The 21275-nt window shown below is 54.5% G+C and overlaps 5 protein-coding genes across 5 annotated transcripts; 3 read left to right on the top strand and 2 right to left on the bottom strand.

Moving 5' to 3' along the window:
- Nucleotides 1–1543: 1543 nt before the first annotated feature.
- J4E78_003802 (uncharacterized protein) lies at nt 1544–4154 on the bottom strand (the record flags this gene model as incomplete). Its single annotated transcript, XM_049364438.1, has 3 exons — nt 1544–3758; nt 3810–3976; nt 4032–4154. 3 exons carry the CDS (start codon nt 4152–4154, stop codon nt 1544–1546), a joined length of 2505 nt encoding a protein of 834 aa, XP_049223516.1.
- An 883-nt stretch (nt 4155–5037) lies between these two features.
- On the top strand, nt 5038–6254 carry J4E78_003801 (uncharacterized protein; the record flags this gene model as incomplete). Its single annotated transcript, XM_049364437.1, has 6 exons — nt 5038–5145; nt 5212–5249; nt 5297–5321; nt 5431–5702; nt 5787–5967; nt 6033–6254. 6 exons carry the CDS (start codon nt 5038–5040, stop codon nt 6252–6254), a joined length of 846 nt encoding a protein of 281 aa, XP_049223515.1.
- Nucleotides 6255–6824: 570 nt separating this feature from the next.
- Nucleotides 6825–10123, bottom strand: J4E78_003800 (uncharacterized protein; the record flags this gene model as incomplete). The annotated part of the gene is made up of 7 exons (XM_049364436.1): nt 6825–8005; nt 8066–8347; nt 8898–8932; nt 8984–9108; nt 9159–9610; nt 9657–9942; nt 10016–10123. 7 exons carry the CDS (start codon nt 10121–10123, stop codon nt 6825–6827), a joined length of 2469 nt encoding a protein of 822 aa, XP_049223514.1.
- Nucleotides 10124–11450: 1327 nt separating this feature from the next.
- On the top strand, nt 11451–13728 carry J4E78_003799 (uncharacterized protein; the record flags this gene model as incomplete). Its single annotated transcript, XM_049364435.1, has 3 exons — nt 11451–12547; nt 12600–12694; nt 12743–13728. 3 exons carry the CDS (start codon nt 11451–11453, stop codon nt 13726–13728), a joined length of 2178 nt encoding a protein of 725 aa, XP_049223513.1.
- An 821-nt stretch (nt 13729–14549) lies between these two features.
- J4E78_003798 (uncharacterized protein) lies at nt 14550–19281 on the top strand (the record flags this gene model as incomplete). The annotated part of the gene is made up of 2 exons (XM_049364434.1): nt 14550–14797; nt 14850–19281. The coding sequence occupies 2 exons, from the start codon at nt 14550–14552 to the stop codon at nt 19279–19281; spliced, it is 4680 nt and encodes a 1559-aa protein (XP_049223512.1).
- Between the last annotated feature and the right edge of the window lie 1994 nt (nt 19282–21275).

The following is a 21275-nucleotide window of genomic DNA, read 5'->3' as shown; positions in this document are numbered from 1 at the left end:
CCCTTGCTTACTTTACTTTTTCCCATCCCCCTTTTTCCAACTTTAACCTTTTACTTGTCCCGTCCCGTTGGTGGGACACATATGTAGGTTGTCTTCGCTTAGCAGGGATGGTGAGCGTTGAGAAGAAGCTGGCTTGTGGCTGTATGTAGGGTGGTTCGTTGTACAAATGACGATGGATCAATAAACTATATCACCACCACCCATCTCACATCACCACCACCACCATTAATGTTGTTATTTTCGAATCAGCAAGGGAGGTCTAGGATGGAAAGCGCTGATACCTCCCCCCGCGGTGCCGTGGACGCAAGACGTTGGTCCTTGTGCTTTCGGCACTTTTTGCCGCTGCCCGGATTGGCGGAATGACGTTTGCTGGGTGGCGATTCAGTGTCGCTCGCGGTTTTCCTGGATCGCCCATGTTATGTAAGGGTGTGCAATTGCTCATCTCGCCTCCGGAGGTCTCGCTTCTCGCTTATCTATCGGGGTTGTCGTTCTTGACCACCTCCTTCGTGGCTTGGACATGGCGGTCACGAGAGGCGTTGATGGACGTTTGTGCGCTGCGAGTCGCGCGGCGCATGCGTGCGCGCGTGCGTGTGGATGGGTGTGGATGGTCTATGTGCTCAACGTTAAAGCCACAACATAGCCTCCCCCTCCCCGTTTTTGTGTCTGGGACAAGTTGGCATAAAGTATCAATGCTGAAAGGTTATTATCTTCGCGTTGTCTCCTCCACATTCCGATGATGATGATCACCACCTCCTGCCGAGGACCTGCGCTTGATTCATTGTTTCACACACACCGCAAACTGCGACGACGATTAATGGCATATGCGAGACTGAGGCATGACAGAGTAAGATAGGTCCGATTTGGGAAGTCGTTGCGAATCAAGGGAGCGGTCCGTTGCTTTCTTCGTGTGACAGTGTATGCAGGTTCGCTCTCGTTGGGAATCACGTGGGAATCCTGTCGGGAGGCATCCGTTCACAAGGTACCTAGGTAGGCGGTCCGGATACACCTACTCTGTATCCACCTCCATCATTTGTGCGTACCCGCACCCTCGTCACAACTTGTAGAATGCTCCACATCACCCCCAATCCAAGAAGAGCACAAAGGCCGATGCGAAGACCTGGACAGTCGTCATGAATGCTCCGTCCGACGTGGTGTGATGAAAGCACTCCGTGCGACGCGAACCGAGAAGGGACGAGGCGAGGAGAAATAGTGCGTCTCGCGTACGGGAATGGGATGAATGGGTGAAGGGGGTAAGCGGGTAAAAGAAAAGGATGAGCCGCTTTTACCGCGGAGGGTGCATTGGCATAATGGCGGTGGGAGAACAAATGTTATGTTCAGCTGCTGATATATTAATGTCTTTTCTTCTTTTGTGAAATGTCTGGTGGTGGTATTAGACACCACTGTATTGGGAAGTTCATCGCTTCGTCGAATATGCTCAGGCGCCGACTACTGGTTGTCCATCATCAATAGTATAGGCACCGGCTTGATCGATATACTCGCAATCTTCGAAACGGCAGAGCAATAGAAATGAGGCAAAGCCTCCCTACAACTTCAATTCCCTTACAGCCTCAACATCCACCGTCACAACGCCCTCAATCTCCCCGGCGCTGTGTCCAAACAAAAAGTCATACTTGCCCCGATCCACCGCCCACTTTCCCCTCCCCTCATCAAAGTATGCGAAGTCCTTATTCTTGACATCCAACGACACAGTCTCCTGCGCACCAGCATCAAGAGCCACTTTCTGGAAAGCCACAAGAGTCTTCATCGGATGCTCTGCAGCCTTCTCCTTCCTACCCACATACAACTGAACCACCGTAGCACCAGCGACACTTCCCGTATTCTTGACCACAACGCTCGTAGAAAAGTGTCCAGGCAGCGACTGCTCAACGCTCGCCTCAGCAAAAGAGAACGTCGTGTACGACAATCCGAACCCAAAGGGGAAATGAATCTTATCCGCAGCGATACGATCGTAGTGTCTGTAGCCCACAAAAACGCCTTCTTCGTACTTGACAGTTAGCTGCCCCGTTTCGTCGCGCGTACCAGGGAAATGGCCATGCGCAGGCGCGTCTTCGATGCGTTTAGGCCATGAAATGGGTAAGTGGCCAGAAGGGTTCACGGCACCAGATATGACATCAGCAATGGCGTTTCCGGCTTCTTGACCCGGGAACCAGGCTTGAATGAGTGCGGAGACGTTGTCGAGCCAGGGAAGGGCGACAGCTACACCGGTCGAGTTTACGACAATGGTTCGCGGGTTTACGGATGCGACTGTTTCGACGAGCTTGTCCTGGGAGCCTTCGCGGGGCAGGTGGAAGCTAACTTGGTCTTGGCCTTCGGTTTCCCAGACGGGCGTGTGGCCTGTGAAGACGATGGCTATGTCGCATTCTTCTGCGAGGGCTTTGGCTTCCGCGGCCATGTCGAGATCGTGCTCGGAGGCGTACATGAAGCCTAGTCTGAATCCGGGGAGACCGGCGAGAATGTCTCCTTTTGAGTCGCCGGCGGGCGGCTTGGAGTGGACCTGGATTTCGCAGGGCTTGCCTGCTGTGAATGGGACGCGGAACTCTTTTTCGGGGTTGCCGCCGAAGAGGAAGCCCATGGCATCTGGTGAGTTGTGTTTCTGTTCGTAAACGAGCTCGCCGTTTACGTGGACGACTGTAGGGCCGATGCCAGAGCAGCCAAGGTAGTGAGATCCAGACTCGCTGGGAGTAAAGACGGTGGTAAACCTGACTTCGCTGTCCTTGGCACTCTGTTCGAGCAGTGGAGAGAACGCGGCTTCTTTATAGCCATGCTTTGTCTTGATGGGCTTGCTGGTGTTGCCCTGATTGAAGAGTTCCATTTTCCAACCGTCTTTCCCCTCAAGATCTTTGCAGCCTTTCGATAGGGGTGGGATGAGTCGATATGTGGCAGCTCCCTTGGCGAACTTGAATGCCACGTCGTTTCCGTAGGCAGCTTTGAGGCCTTCTTCGGGAGTGATGCGGTAGTGGGCGTTCAACGAAGCACTTCCGCCACCATGGATCAGAGCCTCCTTAGCCAGACCGAACAGCCCGATCGTCTTACCCTTGACCTCTTCTTTCCTGAGCGGCAGAACGCCGTCATTCTTTAGTAGAGTAATGCCCTGTCCAGCAACATCCCGAATGAGTTTGCTATGCTTCGGGTCGATGATAGACTGCTCAGGCGGAATCTCCGGGTTCTCGAACGCGCCGACCTTCTCGATAAGATTCAGGACATTTCTCGCTCGCTCAGTGATGGTGGCTTCGGTGACATGGCCCTTCTTGACAGCCTCAAGGACAGCATCGGTACTGCGCCACCTCGTCGGACCAGGCATTTCTAGATCTAAGCCAGCGTTCAGCGAGTCGGCCGTGGAATTGGTACCACCCCAGTCGCTCATGACAAGTCCTTCCCACCCCCATTCACCACGCAAGACTTGCTTGAGCAGGAACTCGTTTGAATCCGCATGTGTTCCGTTGACTTTGTTGTAAGATGTCATAACAGCGAGGGGATTCGCTTCCTTGATAGTGATCTCAAAGGGCTTCATGTAGATTTCCCTCAGCGCACGCTCAGACACAACTTCGTTGACCTTCAGGCGATCCGTCTCCTGCTCGTTGGCTACAAAATGCTTGATGGTCGCTGCGATGCCTTTCTCTTGTAGCCCGCTGACCACATTGGCGGCCATCTTGCCAGCAAGATACGGATCTTCGGAGAAGGATTCAAAGTTGCGGCCACCGAGGGGATGTCTATGGTTGCACATGGTGGGCGCCAGACTGAGGTTTCATTAGCAAGTTGATATGCGCGTCGTACATCAGCAGACATACAGCACTCGCGCACTCTTCGTCTTAGTTTCTTCAGCCAACGCATGGCCTATATGCTTTGCATTCTCAGGATTCCACGTCGCGGCTGAACATACCGCAGCAGGGAAACATGCAGCTCGCGTTCCTCCTGTGAACACTTCGCCACGTGCACCGTTCGGTCCATCGCTAGTCTACTGCGCGTCAGTCACTGTAAAGTAAGTCCAATGTTGCAGAGCCAAGTCCTACCTTGATAGCAGGGACGCCTTTATCCGGTACAGGTACAGTTTCCCAAAAGTCCTTCCCGGCAAGCAGCGATATCTTCTCTTCCAGCGTCAGAGACTGGAGGACAGTCTCAACTTTTGAACCCATCTTCTCAGCAATGTCGTAGAGGAGCAATTGCCCAGAAAAACTCAACAAAGGTGTGAAATGAACCACGCGCTACCGTCTATTCGTCCGTAGTGACAGATATACTCAACAAAAAGGTATCACCGCTCTACACCTCCCCCCTCCACCGCGCCCGACCCTCGATATAAGTACTCCAACGCCGCTCCTCCGCGCTCGCCTCCAATCCCACACGGGAATCCTGACCGTCTCTCCGGGAAAAGCACACCATAGTCGACCGCATCGGAGCATCTCGAGACGCTTCGTTGTGGAGAATTGGGGGAACACATTCGCGCATCATTGGCGCGTCTCGAGATCTACCGTAGTGGCACTCGTAAGCGTGCCGAGGTTTTGCCATGGCGGACGGCCTGATCGTGCTCTGATTCGTACCTTTCCCGTTGGCGAGCCGTCGGCAGCGCTTTCGCCGAAGTTTAGCCGCGAGGGTAGGCACGGAGTTTATCCACAAGACGTCAGATGATACGTGGGATGTCGTTTGGATACGAACAGGCCTGTGTTGCAGGCGTGATGAGTAAACGTTTGAGTTCGGTGAACACACTGGACGTTCGATGGCAGACTGCTGATGGTGTTGCTGGTTGCTGGTTGCGCTGCTTGCTGAGTCAGATCTCGATGCGGCAAACTTCCGAGGCTCAAACGGTAGTCGCAGGGGGACCCACGTTGGCTTGGCTGGCGCCGCTGTGGTGCCAGGTGAAGCTTTTTGAGAAAACTATACGTCATGTTGTGTTTCTGATGGGCATTGCATTTCTCTACAGCCTCAAAACTTCTCTGCAAGACGACCGTCTGATATCCCACCTAATTCGGCATTTCCAGGTGTTGATTTCTTGTACATTTAACCGCTTTCGAGGCGCACAACATGGCTGTTTCGTCGAAGAAATCTGGCGAGGTCGAGCCCACGGCGAGCCGGCGGCATCCGCTTCAGCGATTTGACTCTCCATCCAAGGGATTTTCGGGTGCGTTGCACGTAAGTAACAGAGAACCTTGGAAAACGTTAGACAAGGCCAAATGTTGACGAGTATTTGTATCACAGGTTGCTGGTCTGATTAGCTTCTACAGTTCCTTCAAGTTGTATGTCTGCATCCCGCCAACTTTGCAACCAGCTAACATGAGTCCAGCTTAATTGATAACCCAAATGTCTTTGTATGTACAGACCATTCTCGAAAACATATCTTCACATGCCATAATAGTTGTTGCACACAAATTTCAATCCTCACCACCCTTCCACCCACGCTCTAACAAACGGTCCTAGAACTCATCATTCGGTTGGCACCTCCAATTCCTAACCATAATCGGCCTCTCCCTCTCAACCCTAACCTTCCTCTTCGGCCTCATCGCAGACCTCACCTCAACCGCCCTCTCTGCCTCTTCAACGCTCCCCTCAAACCCGCCAGCCGTCGCCCTCTCAGACCACTTGTTCCGGCTAAAGAACTACCTCGCGCTCGTAGCCGCCCCGATTGAAGCCACCATCAGCATTCTGTACTGGACGTTGAAGGCTATTGATGGGAAGCTTTTGGTGCAGCCGTATGTTTTCTCATTCTCACTCTTTATTTTTGAGGCTTGATGTTGTTCCCGTGACGTTCGTTTTTGCTAACGGGAAAATGGTAGGGATATCCCGCTACCACCGGCAATCTACGATATAGGATTCCATCTCGTCCCTGCTGTAGTCCTGGCCTTAGATTACATACTACTTTCGCCGCCATGGCCTACCACGCCAATGAATGAATCTGCGCCTATGATCACACTCGCTCTCTCCACCATCACTGCGTTTACATATTGGATCTGGATCGTAAGATTATCCATTCTCAAAACGCTCTCAAGTACACTCAGCTAACCACACACACCATCTTCTAGGAAATCTGCTTTTTGCAGAATGGCTTCTATCCTTATCCCATCTTTGCGATGCTCACGACGAATCAGCGAATCGGGTTGTTTGTTGTGAGTGGGGTGATTATGTGGGTGGTGGGTGGGTTGTTGAGGGTGCTGTATGCGAGGATTAATGGCTATGAGAGTGTGGAGCAACTGGAGAAGGTACGACGGAATAAGGTCATGGGCGGTAGTGGGAAATGGGAGTAAGAAGGGGAAGGTACGAACATTGGCATACGACTAGATGATGTTATGATGCGCGGAAGCTATGGAAGCGTGAAATGGAGGTGGATGGTCTAGACAGGAACACTGCAGGTGGGTATTAGAGCGGCGGTGGAAGTCATGGATCAGATCTAGAAGTCATGATTTTACGTGATCGGAAGACAACAAACTCTCTGCATTAAACATATAAGGGAGAAAACAGCGATACTATACATGCCCACCAGCTTCTAACCAGCAGTCCCATGCTTGCGAGCAAAGTGTACAGTAGGGTGTGGCATAGAGATAAGAAGAACATGCCTGAGTATCTGTCCAGCGATCCCCATAGCGCGCCTCTCTGAAGATATCGTATTAAATCATGTCGCATGTCGCTACTCGTTGCAGCGTATATCATATATCACCGTGTAAAAGATATGAACCAGAAAGAAACGCGGGAAAGTAAGTCGCATGCATAAGTCGGTAGATGGAACGAGCGTGAACAATCGGGTGTCTGCTACAGCACGGCGAAGCCGAGCGTAGGTGTCGCGTTGGGAATGGAATGAGAGCACAATGTCCAAGCGCTTAGCTTGTAGACGGCGAAGGTGGAGCTGTGATGGTACGTTGGTCATCGTCATCTTGGTCCTGTTGCTGGTAGGCGCTTGCGGTGTTGTAGAGATGGCTGGTGTACTGGAAGGCCTGTTGATCAGGCCCAATGCCGTAGGAGTAGGTGGGATACTGGTAGGCGTTGTTCTGATGGCCATGAAAGTTACCATAAGCCGTTTGATGGAACGAAGGTAGAACATTCTCCTTGTTATCATACTGGAACGGGTCGTTGAAGGGTTTGTAAGAGTTGAATGCAGGTGCAGGAGATGGAGATGCTTGGTGAGTGAAGCCAGATGTAAGATAGTTCATGCCATTGGGCTGCGAGAATGGAACGTCATCCTCGTCTTGGTAAACGTCAAACTGCTTCCGCTTCGGAGCACGGTTGTTGCGACTATGGTCGTAGCCAGGACGGCCGCGATCATCATCGTATTGGTTGCGGCTGAGAATAGGAAACACGGGCCGCTTGGACTGTCTAGTAGAGCGGCGAGTAGTGTTTGCATCAAGACTGGCGAGTGCAGGTCGCCGACGTACAGGCTGGGGGCTCTCAGTCTTGATCTCGACCTCATCCTCTTCGTCAGACTCCGAGCAAGAGATCCTGCGCTGGCGTTTGAAAGATCCCAACGGTGTGAAGATGAGCTCAGTTGCTTCGACTACTTGTGAGTTGAGCTCCAGCTGTTCGACGACAGAGCTGTCCTTCTTTTGGTTCCTCTTACGCCGCATCTCTGGGGTAGCAGAGTCGAAGATGTCCATGCCAGGCCAGTAGACACCTTTGAGTTTGGTCGACTCGCTGACAGCCATCGGATCTGCGACCTCAGCAGGTTCATCTTCAACGGCACACGAAGCCGCAGCGTTGTACCGGTATGACCTCCGACGCTGCTCGCTCGGATCGGAGTATTCACTGGAAGTATCATAGTCTGGGTTTGTATAGCTGCGAGAGCTGGCGCGAGACTCTGTAGGCCAGTACTGCATATGAGGTGCGAAGGTATTGCGGTTGCGGAGGACCGGGCCGTGAGGTTGCGGCGTCGGAGAAGGTGACTGCTCTAGCTTGATCATTGTGTGCTGCTGCTCCGACAGGCGTGGATCGAGGAGAGCGCTTGCGGCGGCGCGACGTAGAGGACGTGGCGCGGGGGCCTCGATCTTGACCGGAGGCGTCGGCCGGGCTGCATCAGATGGAGTCAGTATCAGTCTCAAGTACAATCAGATGCAGGAGGTAGCTGTACCAGCGGGTCTCGCGCGGGTACGGCGTTTGTCCTTCTGGTTCATCCGGTCCGACATGAGCTCTTCGACAGCCCATTCGGCATACCACTGGTCGTACGTCTCAATGAGCCGGCGGGATGCATCCTCGTTGGTGGAGCGGACCTTGACCTTGTAGTAGTTGGATAAGTGGCCTTTGCTGGCGATGTGGGTGAGTAGATGCGAGACATCGCTGAAGTTTGGCTTCTTGGGGCAAATGTTGCAGTGCAGCGGAATGTTGGCCATGCCGAAAGCCTGACGAGGCTGCACTGTATCCAGGTGAAAGCTGCAGTGTGGATGCGGTGTTTGTAAGGAGCGTAAGTGAAACAAGCACAAGAGCAGCACAGTAGTGAAAGCAAAGAGCGTTGCGAAAGGAGCGGACTGAAGGTGGAGAAGGCGAAGTGACGGTGGGAGAGGTGCTCATGAGAGACCTAGTACAGAGATGGCTGCCGGTCACCGCGGTAGCTCCTAGCCCATTTCCTGAGCGAATAAATGGAAAGCAGGAGAGGCGCCAGCACTGGTAAGGAGGAGAAAGGCAGGTGCAGTATCGCAGTGGAGGAATTGCAGCAAGAAGAGGTCTGTTGGTGGTGTTCTAGCAGGCAGAGCACGTGGAGGCTCGGCACTGACGAAAGAGGAAGCCACCCTCACTTTCCTCCCGCTTTGTGTCTCGACGCCTATGGGAGAGACGCGAGGTATTAGATAGCGGGAAGACAGGCTTGAACGAATAATACACGAGTACGAATGAAGTGAACGGTCATGGAATATACAAGCACGATGCGACACAACTAGCGTTTGTTGATGGCATTCTCGCTTACTTACCTAAGCATCTACGGGTCACTGAGCGAGGCATGCAGCTGCGCGTTGGTCAGTATACGCGTTGAATTGCGAGAGCAGTGGTCACATACTACACGGGGTCTACCTCTTCCAGACCGGGATACTTCAGCAGACTGAGACCAGCGATTCCAAAGACGGTGTGGAAGACGTCGACCATGTCGCCAGGCCGGTCTGCGAGACCACCCAGGTCCGGGTCCTATCATTCACGGTTAGATGGCGATGATGCTGAAGAGAAGCCATACCCACCTGGCACTGCAGGATGAAGCTCGTCAATTTCTGACCGTCTATCCAGTGCAGCTTGTCTAGCATGGCCATGCTGCTCATGACCCACCAGCTGTAGCAGACGTCTTCCTTCTTCTCTGGCCGGCCGTTGAGGCCTCCGTTCTTGAGCTGTCGTTCGCTTAGCCAGGCGCCCAACTTTTCTTGGTTGACAAGGTCGAGTCTCCCCGCGATGGTCAGTGCGCCAACACACGTGAACACCTGACCAGAGTGCGACTCGGCACCGGGGCTGGTACCGTATCCGCCGTCAAAGTTGGCGCACGAGTTGACGTATTGAGCGGCCTTGTCGACATCTACGAGTTCAAGCAGGCCCATGAGAGACAGGGCATTTAGGGCGCCGTAGAGAAAGCGGGTATCCTGCTCGCCCCACTCGTCGCCTGCAAAGGTGCCCGTCTCACGATCTTGCAAATCGGCGATGACTACCTTTATGAGTAGACTATCACGGCGAAGCTGCAGATGACTTACATTTTGCAATTTTCAGACGGGCGCCGGGGATGCGCTCTTCAAGCTCACCGAAAGCGTCAAGCGTCGCGAGTATCTGCACGCCACTAACGGTATAGAGCATATGGGCATCATGGCCCGGCGCAGCACCGAGGCCGCCATGATCATGCAGACACGAGATGACAAAGTCGAGGATGGGAGCGCGTGGAAGGGCGTCTGGGCGGCCCAGGAGATGCAGGGCCGTCAGTCCCCAGTAGAGGCCGTTGAGGCGCAGATGTTCGGTGAGCCAGTACTCGAGCTCATCTTTGCGCTGCAGCGGGTCAGCGCGGGATTGGATGGCCGGGAGCTTGCGCGGCCGCTGGGACTGGGGACGGGCTACGCACAGTGTCGAGGCTCTGGATGTAGGCGACGTGCCTGTCGACGAAGAGGTGCATCTCGCTGGGCAGGCTGGCCATCCCAGCAGCGCGCCCGGGCCCGGAAACGAGAGACATGTTAGACGGGTGTCAGATGTGGGAGGAGTTGGTGGGAGCTGGCGGCGCGGGAGGGTCTAGTCGAGGCAGCATGGATGGCGCCGACAGGGTCTCGTAATTTCTGAAACGAGACTTGGCACATGAAGCATTTCGGTCTGGCAGCCGCGACAGCCTCGCACTCGCAACAATGACGATGCAGAGGGTGCTCTTGTGCAGCGTCGATAGTCTGCCGTCGATAGTCCGTCGCCTGGCGGTGAGCACACATGCATGTTACTTAGGCAGATCGCACTACGCCCGCCGTGGACAGCCGTTTGCGATAGCGCTGGTGGGCCGAATTGGGGGGTGGTGGCAGCGTCGCGCCCTCGTACTGTACCTGGGGCCGTGCACGGTGCTGAAGTCGTTGCCGCCATCCTCTCGCAGCCCTTGGTGCCCTTTGCTCTTGATTGCAGCAGAGCCTGTCTGTGCCTTGGGCCCCTCCATCGCACTCACCACAGAGACACGTGAATTGTGTCCTTTTGCTGACCAAGGCGCCGCTCACCGCACTCCACGCAACGGCCGCCCAGCCTGCGCTCCACGCTCCACTCGCTCCCTTCACCCCAGCGCCTCTCCCTCGTCGCGGCGCCCCGTAGACCCCTCGAGTCCTGTGTGTGAAAGTGGGTGAGTAATGCCCAACCACGGCGCTGCGACACCTCGCTCGCCGCTGCCACTCGTGCCCTCGCCATGTTGTACCACCGTCAACACTCGCCATAGCGCCGCCGGCCCCTTTCACGTTCCGCAGCGCTTGCTGACCACATCCCAGACGTTGCATGACCGCCTCACCTGCCCGCGACCGCCATACTCGACGACCTCTGTGCCCGCCAAAGACTGCCGTAGCACGCGCTCGGCATCGCCTGTCCTCCCGGCTTGCTGCATGGGAGCAACGTCCTGCCGGCGGTGATATAGACTCGACACCCGCTGCCGACGCTTCGAGGCACGCCCGCAGCCAGCGCCGACCAGGCTCTCACGGTTCGTACCACCCCGCGCGCCGTCTAATACCTCCCGCTCGCTTTCACCCTTCTGCGCCAGCTATGAGTCCGCTGCTGACAGTCATGAAATACAGACTCGTTGACCGCGCAACCGCCCATGTGCCGCAACCACTGAGCCTGCCACCGCTCCCTTCTCTACACGCGCCGCACCGTCTATTCACACCCTCGCTCGACTGCCTGCACATCGGCGCCCTCGTCCCACCAACACCCATCGAGGTATTGCGGCCCTCGACCTGCACGCTTGGCAGCAGCCATTGCTTTTTAAGGGAGCCGTGCTAAGGAGTCAGTAGCCCTGCGACCCTCCACGGAAAACAATACGAAAGATGCCCAAGTCCTCGACACTCTCGCTGGCTATGCGGGGCAAGCCAAAGAACAAGGACGACGCCAACGGCCCTATGAGCCCCAAAAGTCCGAGGTCGCCAGATATGCCTGAGGACCTCGACTATGCCGCTCCCAATGCCTCGTTTCATAGCATGCCACAGTCGCCAGCCTCGCCGAAGCCTCGCAAGGACTCCAAGAGCATCTTCTCCAACTTCAGCGCCAACAAGTCGTCGTCACGCCTAAACAGCCAGGGGAACTCGATACGGCAGCTTCCTGAACAACAACACTCGCCCAGTCTATACTCCAACGGGCGCAGCGGGGCTTCGACACCAGACCTCGGCCGCCCCGTTCGCACCCCCAACTCGGATGGTATGGCTACAGCAGCCCAGACAAACAGCGTGTCGCTAACTGCCACAGACAACCGCTCCGAGGTATTACGGACAGGCTCAGGCAACTCCAACGACTCCTCCGATCCCCACGCCGACTCCTCAAAGCGCAACACTATCAAACCGAAGAAGGGCATTCTGAACAGGTCGAAATCCATCAAAGACGGCGAGAGCTCAGGTACCCGTGCAAAACTGAACAAGGCGCCGCCAGGGCAACTGTCACCAGATATTGGAGGTTCGTGGACGACGAATGGTGATGGGCCGCCATTGAAGCCGGCACCCATGGACAAAGGTCAATCTTGGCGAGGCATAGGCAAGCCACGAACACACTCGGCAGATCGTCAGGATAGCTCCAAGCAGATCCCACGGGATGTCGACAATGGGCCACGAAGAGACAAGTCGGAGCAGATATCGCTAGCCTCCAGCTCGTACAACGAGACCAAGGGACACGGCTTCATCTCGAAACTTGGTTCAGGTGCTCGCAACATGGGGGAGAAGATGGACTCTGCCCGCAAGGGCGTATTCGGCAAACTTGGACGAAGCTCAAGCAACCACGAGAGCCAGACGCCGATATCGAATGAACCTTACGTGTGCAAAATCATTCACAAGCCCCTGATCGAACAGACGAGGCTGACACGGATATCGACCCGTTTGGAACAGTCACGCGACAAGACTGAGTTCTGGATGCCAGCTTTACCTTGGCGGTGCATAGAGTAGGTCATGCTTCGATTCGTTCTCCACCTGTGAGGCTAATAACCACTTTAGCTACCTGAACATGCGGGGCTGTGAAGAGGAAGGCTTGTACCGCGTTCCTGGGTCAGCCCAGCAGGTCCGATATTACGAACGCAAATTCGATGAAGGTAGGACTATCTCCTTTATTTCCACGACAATTGCTCACCAAGCCACAGACCGAGACATCGACTTGATCAGCGATCCCAACCTGAACGACCCTAACGTCATCGGCTCACTCTTCAAGAACTGGCTCCGACAACTGCCAGATGAAATCTTTCCAAAAGCGGTCCAGACGGCAATCCAGCAAGAATGCCAGGGCGCCAAGACGACGCCGCAAATGCTCAAGGATGAGCTCTCCAAGCTCCCACCATTTAACTACTACCTATTGTTCGCGATTACCTGCCACATCAGCCTGTTGCACTCATGTTCCGAATTCAACAAGATGAACTACAACAACCTGTGCATCTGTTTCCAGCCGGCTATCAAGATCGACGCCTTTTGCTTCCAATTCCTTATTCTGGACTGGCGAAACTGCTGGCAGGGTTGTTGGACAGAGAAGGACTTTTTGACAGACGAAATCAACTTCCTGAACCATGTACAAGAAGTTGAGTCCCAGCAACAGCAGCAACAACAAGAACAGCAACAGCAGCAACAAGTACAGCACAACCTACAGCAACAACAACAGACTCCATCCAGAAACGGCCCACCTCAAAGCGCTGGGAGAAGCAAAGGCACGAACTCGCCCCAGGTGCCGCCTCCGAAGAAGCCGGCGACGATGCGGAGTCAGTCTACTGACCATGTCAAGTCATCCTCGCGAGGGCTTTCATCTGAGAGGAACGGACGTGCTACACCACCAAACCCTTCACTGGTCTTGTCGGAACCCTCAAACAACCCCGTTTTACGTATGCGGGGCGGCGGCTATAGCGAGCGCGAGACGTCGCCTGAGCGAGTCACGTCGTCTTCAGACAGTCGAGAGGGGGTTCAGCATGCGAGAAGCACACCGCGTGCGCCCCCGTCGGTCAGCACCGAAGCGTCCTCGATCGATCTAGATGAGAATGCCACGCCGACTCAAGCACAACACAGTCGCGGGCCGTCTGAATCGACGCAATTTCGACTGGACTTGCGCGATCCACCGGGCTCTCCCTTCAACATTAAATTTTGACGCGGAAGCTGAGAAGACAGCGGACCATGTGTTGAGCGCCTCTGGCTGAGGTGACGATAGAAGAAGGTTGGATTTGACTGCTTGGTTTTCGCATGTTCGCTTCGTCCCGTGTGGGCTGCCACGAGGTCGCGATACCCGTCGTTTGACTACTCTGAGCTCGTGGCAGCAGTATTGCCCGATAATTGTTTAGTAGCCAGCGCTGGAGTTTTGGCCGCGTATTGATTAGCTGCTTATTTAACCCTGCATTCTGCATTATGTTGCATACGGGCGTTGGGAGAGCGGGGCATGAAGAAGTAGCATTTTGAGCGGGTTCATTTGTATCATATGTGGATATCGTCGCATGGCAGAAAGCGTTTCCATGGCAGTTTCAACGTGTTCAACAATTTCGCTCGTACCAACTGGATCGAGTTGGGACGCATGCCTAGCCCCCGCGCTATTGGAGTAGAACTTGTCGAGGACGGGGCCACCTGGGGCGCCAGCTGGGGTTGGAGCTTGGGGCAATGACGTTTCCCGCGGGTTGCGCTTGCGGCTCGTATGCTTCGCGACCGCCCACCGCCGATCTCACACGTCTCCAGGCGCTGCTTCCTTCTCTCCACACAGAGGGCAATTGACCCTCAGAAGCGACTGCGCAAACGGCTTTTGGCCTGTTTATTACCTCTGTCGACCGCGCTGCTCCTACACTGCATTACTACCACTCTCTCTGACTGCATCGCCGCCATTGCTACGTCAAAGATAGATATCCTAGAGTACCGCTATCCACCTACTGTTATTGTTTACTACCGCATAACTCTCCCGCAATCGTTCAGTCTCTCGACACCACCATGTCTGTAGCACTGCCAACACACCCCAAGTCTTCGGACCGCAAGATCGTCTACCTGCTGCCATTGACCGACTACGGCGTCCCAGACGTCGCTGGCACTTACATCTACCTGCCTCCCCCCACCAACCCAGCATACTCGATTTGCTTTCAGATCCAGGGTACCAGCTCGATATGTCGCGAGGGCAGTCTCTGGGTGAACATCCCCGCTGAGGGCGAGAAGTTCAAGCGCAGCCAGTACCGCGAGTACAAGTAAGCAGCCTGCCATGCCTCACCTGGTCACATGTCACTGACAATCACGCAGACTGCAGCCCAACTTTACTGGCATGTGTGAGATTGAGATCCCCGTCCACGAGGCCAATGCCTTTTCCTTCTACACGACCTACACACCGCTGCCGCAGTGGTCCTTCACAGACGTTGCGTCGCCTGAACCCACGCGGACGGACACCTACTACATCGACATATGTCCAAATCTCAAGCTGCAGGGCGAGCACTTGCCGGTCGAGGCCGTCTGCATCATCTCTTGCCTGTCCAAATTCATGGGCAACTACCCGACAGACTGGGACAACCACCTGCAGGGTATGAGCCAGCGTGGCTTCAACATGGTACACTTTACGCCCTTAATGATGCGCGGCTCTTCAAACTCGCCCTACAGTATTTACAATCAACTGGAGTTCGACAAGGCCATCTTCAAAGAAGGCGAGAAGGACATTGCGAACATGATCCGGAAGATGCAGAACGAGTTCAATCTGCTTGCCATGACCGATGTCGTCTGGAACCACACGGCCAACAACAGCCCATGGCTCGAAGAGCATCCAGAATCCGGCTACAACGTCGACACCGCTCCACACCTGCGACCTGCTTTCGAGCTCGATACAGAGTTGTTGCAGTTCAGCAAAGACCTCCCCAAGCACGGTCTACCTACCACTTTCAACACTGAAGAAGACCTTCTCAAGGTCATGCAAGGTGTCAAGGACCACGTCCTTAGCAAGGTCAAGCTCTGGCAGTTCTACGTCATTGACGTCGAAAGAGACACCAAGGCCATCATGGAGGCTTGGACCTCTGGCCAGGCCAAGTTTGTTGATGGCAGCTTTAGTGAAGCTGGTCTTCGCGGGCTCGATGCTGTCAGGAACTGGCCACTGAAGCAGAAGGCAGACTGGTTGGTCGAGCATGCTCTGCGCGGCGGTGATCGCATGGGCGAGCGCTACCGACGAACAATGGACCCGAACATCGCTGCTAGCCTACTGTGCGCCTTATTCGGTCGCTACGACACTCGTACTAGCAATACGCCCGACGACCGGGCCGCTCAAGGCACCATGACGGCTATGCTCAACGAGGTCAACCTTCCCTTCTACCGCGAGTATGACCAAGACCAAGCAGAGATCATGGAGCAACTCTTCAACCGGACCAAGTACGTCCGAATGGACGCCCATGGTCCTAAGCTTGGTGAAGTCAACGACGCGAACCCACTCATCGAGACCTACTTCACGCGCCTACCACTCAACGAGACCACGAAGAAGCACAACCCCGAAGCTCTCGCGCTGGTGAACAACGGATGGGTATGGGCTGCAGATGCGATGCGAGACAACGCTGGGCCCAAGTCAAGAGCATACCTGCGAAGAGAGGTCATTGTCTGGGGCGACTGCGTCAAGCTCCGATACGGAGATGGCCCAGAGGACAACCCTTTCCTTTGGGATCACATGGCCAAGTACACCCGCCTCATGGCCAAATATTTCCAAGGCTTCCGCATCGACAACTGCCATTCCACTCCTCTGCATCTCGCCGAATACATGCTTGATCAAGCACGTAGCGTCAACTCAAACGTTATGGTCTGCGCCGAGCTCTTCACTGGGTCCGAAGAGATGGATTACAAGTTTTGCATGAAGCTCGGAATCTGCGCCTTGATTCGAGAAGCCATGCAGTCATGGAGTACTCAAGAGCTGAGCAGACTTGTTCACCGTCACGGTGGTGTTCCCATCGGCAGTTTCGAGACCGACGAAGTGCTCAATGCTGCACAGGCGACTGATGGAGCTGACCAGACGAAGCCCATCATCAAGAAGATCAAGCGCAGCCCTGTTCACGCGCTGTTCATGGATTGCACGCACGACAACGAGACGCCAGCTCAGAAGCGCGATGCACGCGACACGCTGCCCAGTGCCGCGCTCGTTGCCATGTGCGACTGCGCGACTGGTAGTGTCTTCGGTTACGACGAGTGCTACCCTGAACTGATTGAGCTGGTGCACGAGAAGAGACTGTATTCCTCTGCAAACTCCACTGGAGGCGAAATCAAAGCACAAGCTGGAGAAGGTGGTATTGGTGGCATCCGCAAGATTATCAACGAGATCCACGTCAAAATGGGCAAGGAGGAGTACAATGAGACCTATATCCACCACGACAACGAGTACATCACCGTCCATCGGGTCAACCCTCACACCAGGAAAGGTTACTTCCTTATTGCGCACACTGCATTCCCCGGCTACGGTAACGGCAATGGAGGCTTCGGCAAGACCAAGCTACCAGGCACTCAAGCAAAGCTTGTCGGCGCCTGGAATCTCGAAGTCGATAACAGTCCCGAGACAAGAGCGCGTATCATCGGCGACGAGACGACACTGCGCGGCTTGCCCAGCAAGACAAACGAACTTCAAGGCGTCAACATCGAGGCTGCTGGCGATGATACTACGATTAGTATCCCTGACAAGTTCCCACCGGGCAGTATCGCTCTCTTTGAGACCTGGGTACCCAGCGCAGAGCATGCTGAAGGCCTTGACAAATTCGTCACTAGCGGTGCGCGTTCGGCTTTCAGTGGTGTCAACCTCATCGACCTTAACTACATCCTATACAGATGTGAGGAAGAAGAGAGGGACGCTACAGACCACAAGGACGGAACATACAACGTCCCAGGTCATGGCAACTTGGTATACGCTGGTCTGCAAGGCTGGTGGAGTGTCCTACGCGATATTGTGAACGAAAACAACCTTGGCCACCCACTCTGCAACCATCTGCGTGAGGGTCAATGGGCGCTTGACTACTGCCTTGGTCGCCTTCAAAATATCTCCAAGAAGCCGGAGTACGTCAACATCAAGGGCCCCGCCGAGTGGTTGGAAGCGAAGTTCGATGCCATTCGCAAGGTCCCCAGCTACATGCTTCCGCGCTACTTTGCTCTCGTCATCCAGACTGCATACAACGCTGCAGTCGAGCGAGCCATTGAGCTCATGGGCGAGAACGTCCGCGAGGGTAACCAGTTCCTCAAGAGTCTTGCCCTTGTCAGCTGCCAAGTCACTGGTTACATGAACAGTGCCTCGTTGTGGCCCGAGAAGAGCGTACCCAGCATGGCCGCTGGTCTCCCTCACTTTGCCTACGACTGGGCGCGATGCTGGGGCCGTGACATTACCATTTCAGCCCGTGGTCTTTACATGGGAACTGGCAGATATGCCGACGCCAAGGAGCATATCTTTGCCTTTGCCAGCGTCTTGAAGCATGGCATGGTCCCCAATCTCCTCGGTGGTGGCAAGAACCCACGTTACAACTCCCGTGACTCAGTCTGGTTCTTCCTCCAAAATTGCCAAGATTACTGCAAGATCGTACCTAATGGCATGGAGCTTCTTCAAGAGAAGGTCCAGCGCCGATTCTTGCCGTACGATGACACATGGTTTGCTCACACCGACGAAAAAGCGTACTCTCAGTCCTCCTCTATCGCGGAAGTCATCCAGGAAGCTCTCCAGCGACACGCCTCCGGCATAGAGTTCCGGGAGTATGACGCGGGCCCGAACATTGACAGCCAAATGAAGTCCGAAGGCTTCAACATCAAGATCTGGACAGACTGGGAGACTGGTATGATCTTCGGTGGTAACCAATGGAATTGTGGCACATGGATGGACAAGATGGGTGAAAGTGAAAAGGCCGGCAGCAAGGGTGTCCCTGGTACACCACGAGACGGTGCTCCGGTTGAGATCATCGGCATGCTCTACAGCACAGTACGCTGGTGCGCCGACATGTACGACGCAGGCCAGTTCAAGTACCAGGGCGTCACCCTGGATGCTGGCAAGAAGACCGTTACCTACAAGGAGTGGGCCGACCTGATCAAGGCCAACTTTGAACGCTGCTTCTACGTTCCTCGTTCGGCAGAAGAGGACAGCAATTACGACGTCAACTCGAGCATCGTCAACCGTCGTGGTATCTACAAGGACTTGTACCGCTCAGGCAAGGAGTATGAGGACTACCAGCTAAGGCCAAACTTCCCTATTATGATGACGGTTGCACCGGACCTCTGCGATCCTGAGCATGCCTTGTATGCCCTCCAGATGGCCGACAGGGTATTGCTCGGTCCCCAGGGCATGAAGACACTCGACCCCTCTGACCTCAACTACCGTGGCTACTACATCAACAGCGAAGATTCGACTGATTTCGCGACGTCCAAGGGCCGCAACTACCACCAAGGACCCGAGTGGCTCTGGCCCACAGGCTTCTTCCTGCGAGCTCTGCTCAAGTTCGATCTCAAGCGCCGCAAGACGCCCGATGAACGTGTCGAGAGCTACCAACAAGTCACGCGCCGCCTCGCCGGCTGCATGAAGGCTATTCAGGAGTCGCCGTGGGCTGGTCTCACAGAGCTCACCCAGAAGGATGGCGCCTTCTGCGGTGACTCATGCCCCACGCAGAGTTGGAGTGCTAGCTGCATTATCGACTTGTTCCAGGATGCGCGCGAGTACGAGACGGAGGGGCAGCAATCTTCGTCGTAGGCTGATAAGTTTGGTTTCATGAGCCTCGTTGCGAAGATGAGCTGAAAGGTGTTCACACGTGGTGCGGTGGTGTAGAGTGGCGAGGGACTTTTGTTGTAGATACCTAGAGTAGTCTCCTAATCAACCTTGAATTCACATCTCTTCTTCACCATGACCTTTGCGTCCGACAGTACTTCTTTGCATTTCCGCATGTTGCCAATTGGGTTGTTGTGGTCAGTAAAATGCTCTCGAGACTTTGTGCACCAGCCGCGAAGCGTGTGCTTTGGCTATGGAACGTGCCTAACGTGTTCAACGCATCGATGCGTATTCAGCTTACGATTGATGTAACCGTCTTTTTTCTGTGTTACTGCACCATTGCCTCTCCCAGGACCTAGATCCTTCCATGAACATGGTTTCTTCCTTGTCTATGTCTTTTGAAAATATCGATACACTTCTTTATCCTTCATCTTCTTCACCAGTTCGTCTAAACCTTCCTCAAACATCTTCATCCCTCGGCACATACCCCTCAGCCAACCAACTCCATATATTGAGTCCAATCTTGACTCCCTTCGTAACTGGCAATCCAGCATGCCAACTCTCCGCATATCCAGTCCCATCGCTCCGCATATTCTCCCAAAACACGGCATTCCCAGCAATCGGCTTGAAAATAATTCCTTTGCTCAGATCTTCCTTGGGCCTTCCTTCATGCCCAGCACCATTCGCGGAGGCACTCGCATGACCATCCTCCCCACACTCAATAAACCGACACCAACTCTTATCCTCCGGCCTCTCCAACCGCGGAAAATGCGTGCCTCCACCCGTGCAGTTCGCTTCCAAGTAGACCATGAAGGAACTCACGCGCCCGCTTTTCTTGGTCGCAGTGCTCCAGTCGTAGTGGTATGTGTAATGACCTCCTACACCGTATCTCTGGCTCCAAAGTTTCTCGATGAACGTATAAGGCCGCCAGCCTTGGAACACGCGGGCGCGCTCTTCGATGCATTTGACTGTTTGACTGCGGGGTAAGGGTGCTTTCTCTGAGTTGCGAATCGCGGGTTTGAAGGATTCGGTTCCGGAGGTCCATACTGTTGAGGGAGTGAAGTGGGGGTTGCTGTGGTTGTACTGTTAGTCGTGTTCGCTTCATCCATGAGTATGCAGCATCATTATTTTAAGGCATATCCCATAGAAAACAGAGTCCCTTTCTATACCGTGGGATATCTTGAAGCAGTAGCAACCAAAAACAGACGTACCTCAAAGCAACAACCTCCTTCCCTTCCTCCTCACCAACAAACCCCTCAATATACACCACCAACGGCTCCCGACTCAACACATAGACACCCTTGTATGTATGCGCTGCGCAACTCAAATTTCGCTCTGGAATCACCAAATTCTCTAGATTCGCTTTTACATCACCTCCACCTCTCGCACCAACGCTGCTGGGAGACACCGCATGGCTACCCGCATTCGAAGTAAGCAACGAGGACAAAGGCGCGCCAGCGAGTATGTATGCTAGCGCAGCGAGAAACCCATACTGAAAGACCGATGTTATCGATAGCGAGTACGAATACGAGGTACCGGTCGACGACGATGCAGGCGCGGAAGAGGAACGACGCATCGCAAACCCACGCACAGAAATGACAAATGCGCAGGCCCCAAGAACAACAAAGAATAACCGCAAGCAAATAGCCCAGATGCTCGACAGCGCAAAAAAAATCACAAGAGAAGAGACCGAAAGATTTGTAAAAGAGTGATGATAGGGAAGTCTACAAAACTCACAAACCCACCCCCTTCAAAAGGAAACAAACCAAGCACCGCCCGCCGCACAGCGCACACACTCCGCCCAAATGATTTCATCTCATTACCGCTTACCGCTATTAAGGGTCCTTCCTTTTCCGCGGGCGCGCGCCCGCCTAGTCTCATCTCAGGTCTCACGTGTCATGTGTGCTTTATCGCGCGGAGTGGACTCTGCGCGTCAGATTAATGCTCGGGACACACGACACGACCTACTTCTCCCTAGG

This window comes from Alternaria triticimaculans, assembly GCF_023758025.1.
Source record: "Alternaria triticimaculans strain BMP 0046 chromosome Unknown scaffold_4, whole genome shotgun sequence".
Lineage (NCBI taxonomy): Eukaryota > Fungi > Ascomycota > Dothideomycetes > Pleosporales > Pleosporaceae > Alternaria > Alternaria triticimaculans.
Note: the sequence above shows the minus strand (reverse complement) of the source record. Positions and strands in the feature narration are given on the sequence as shown.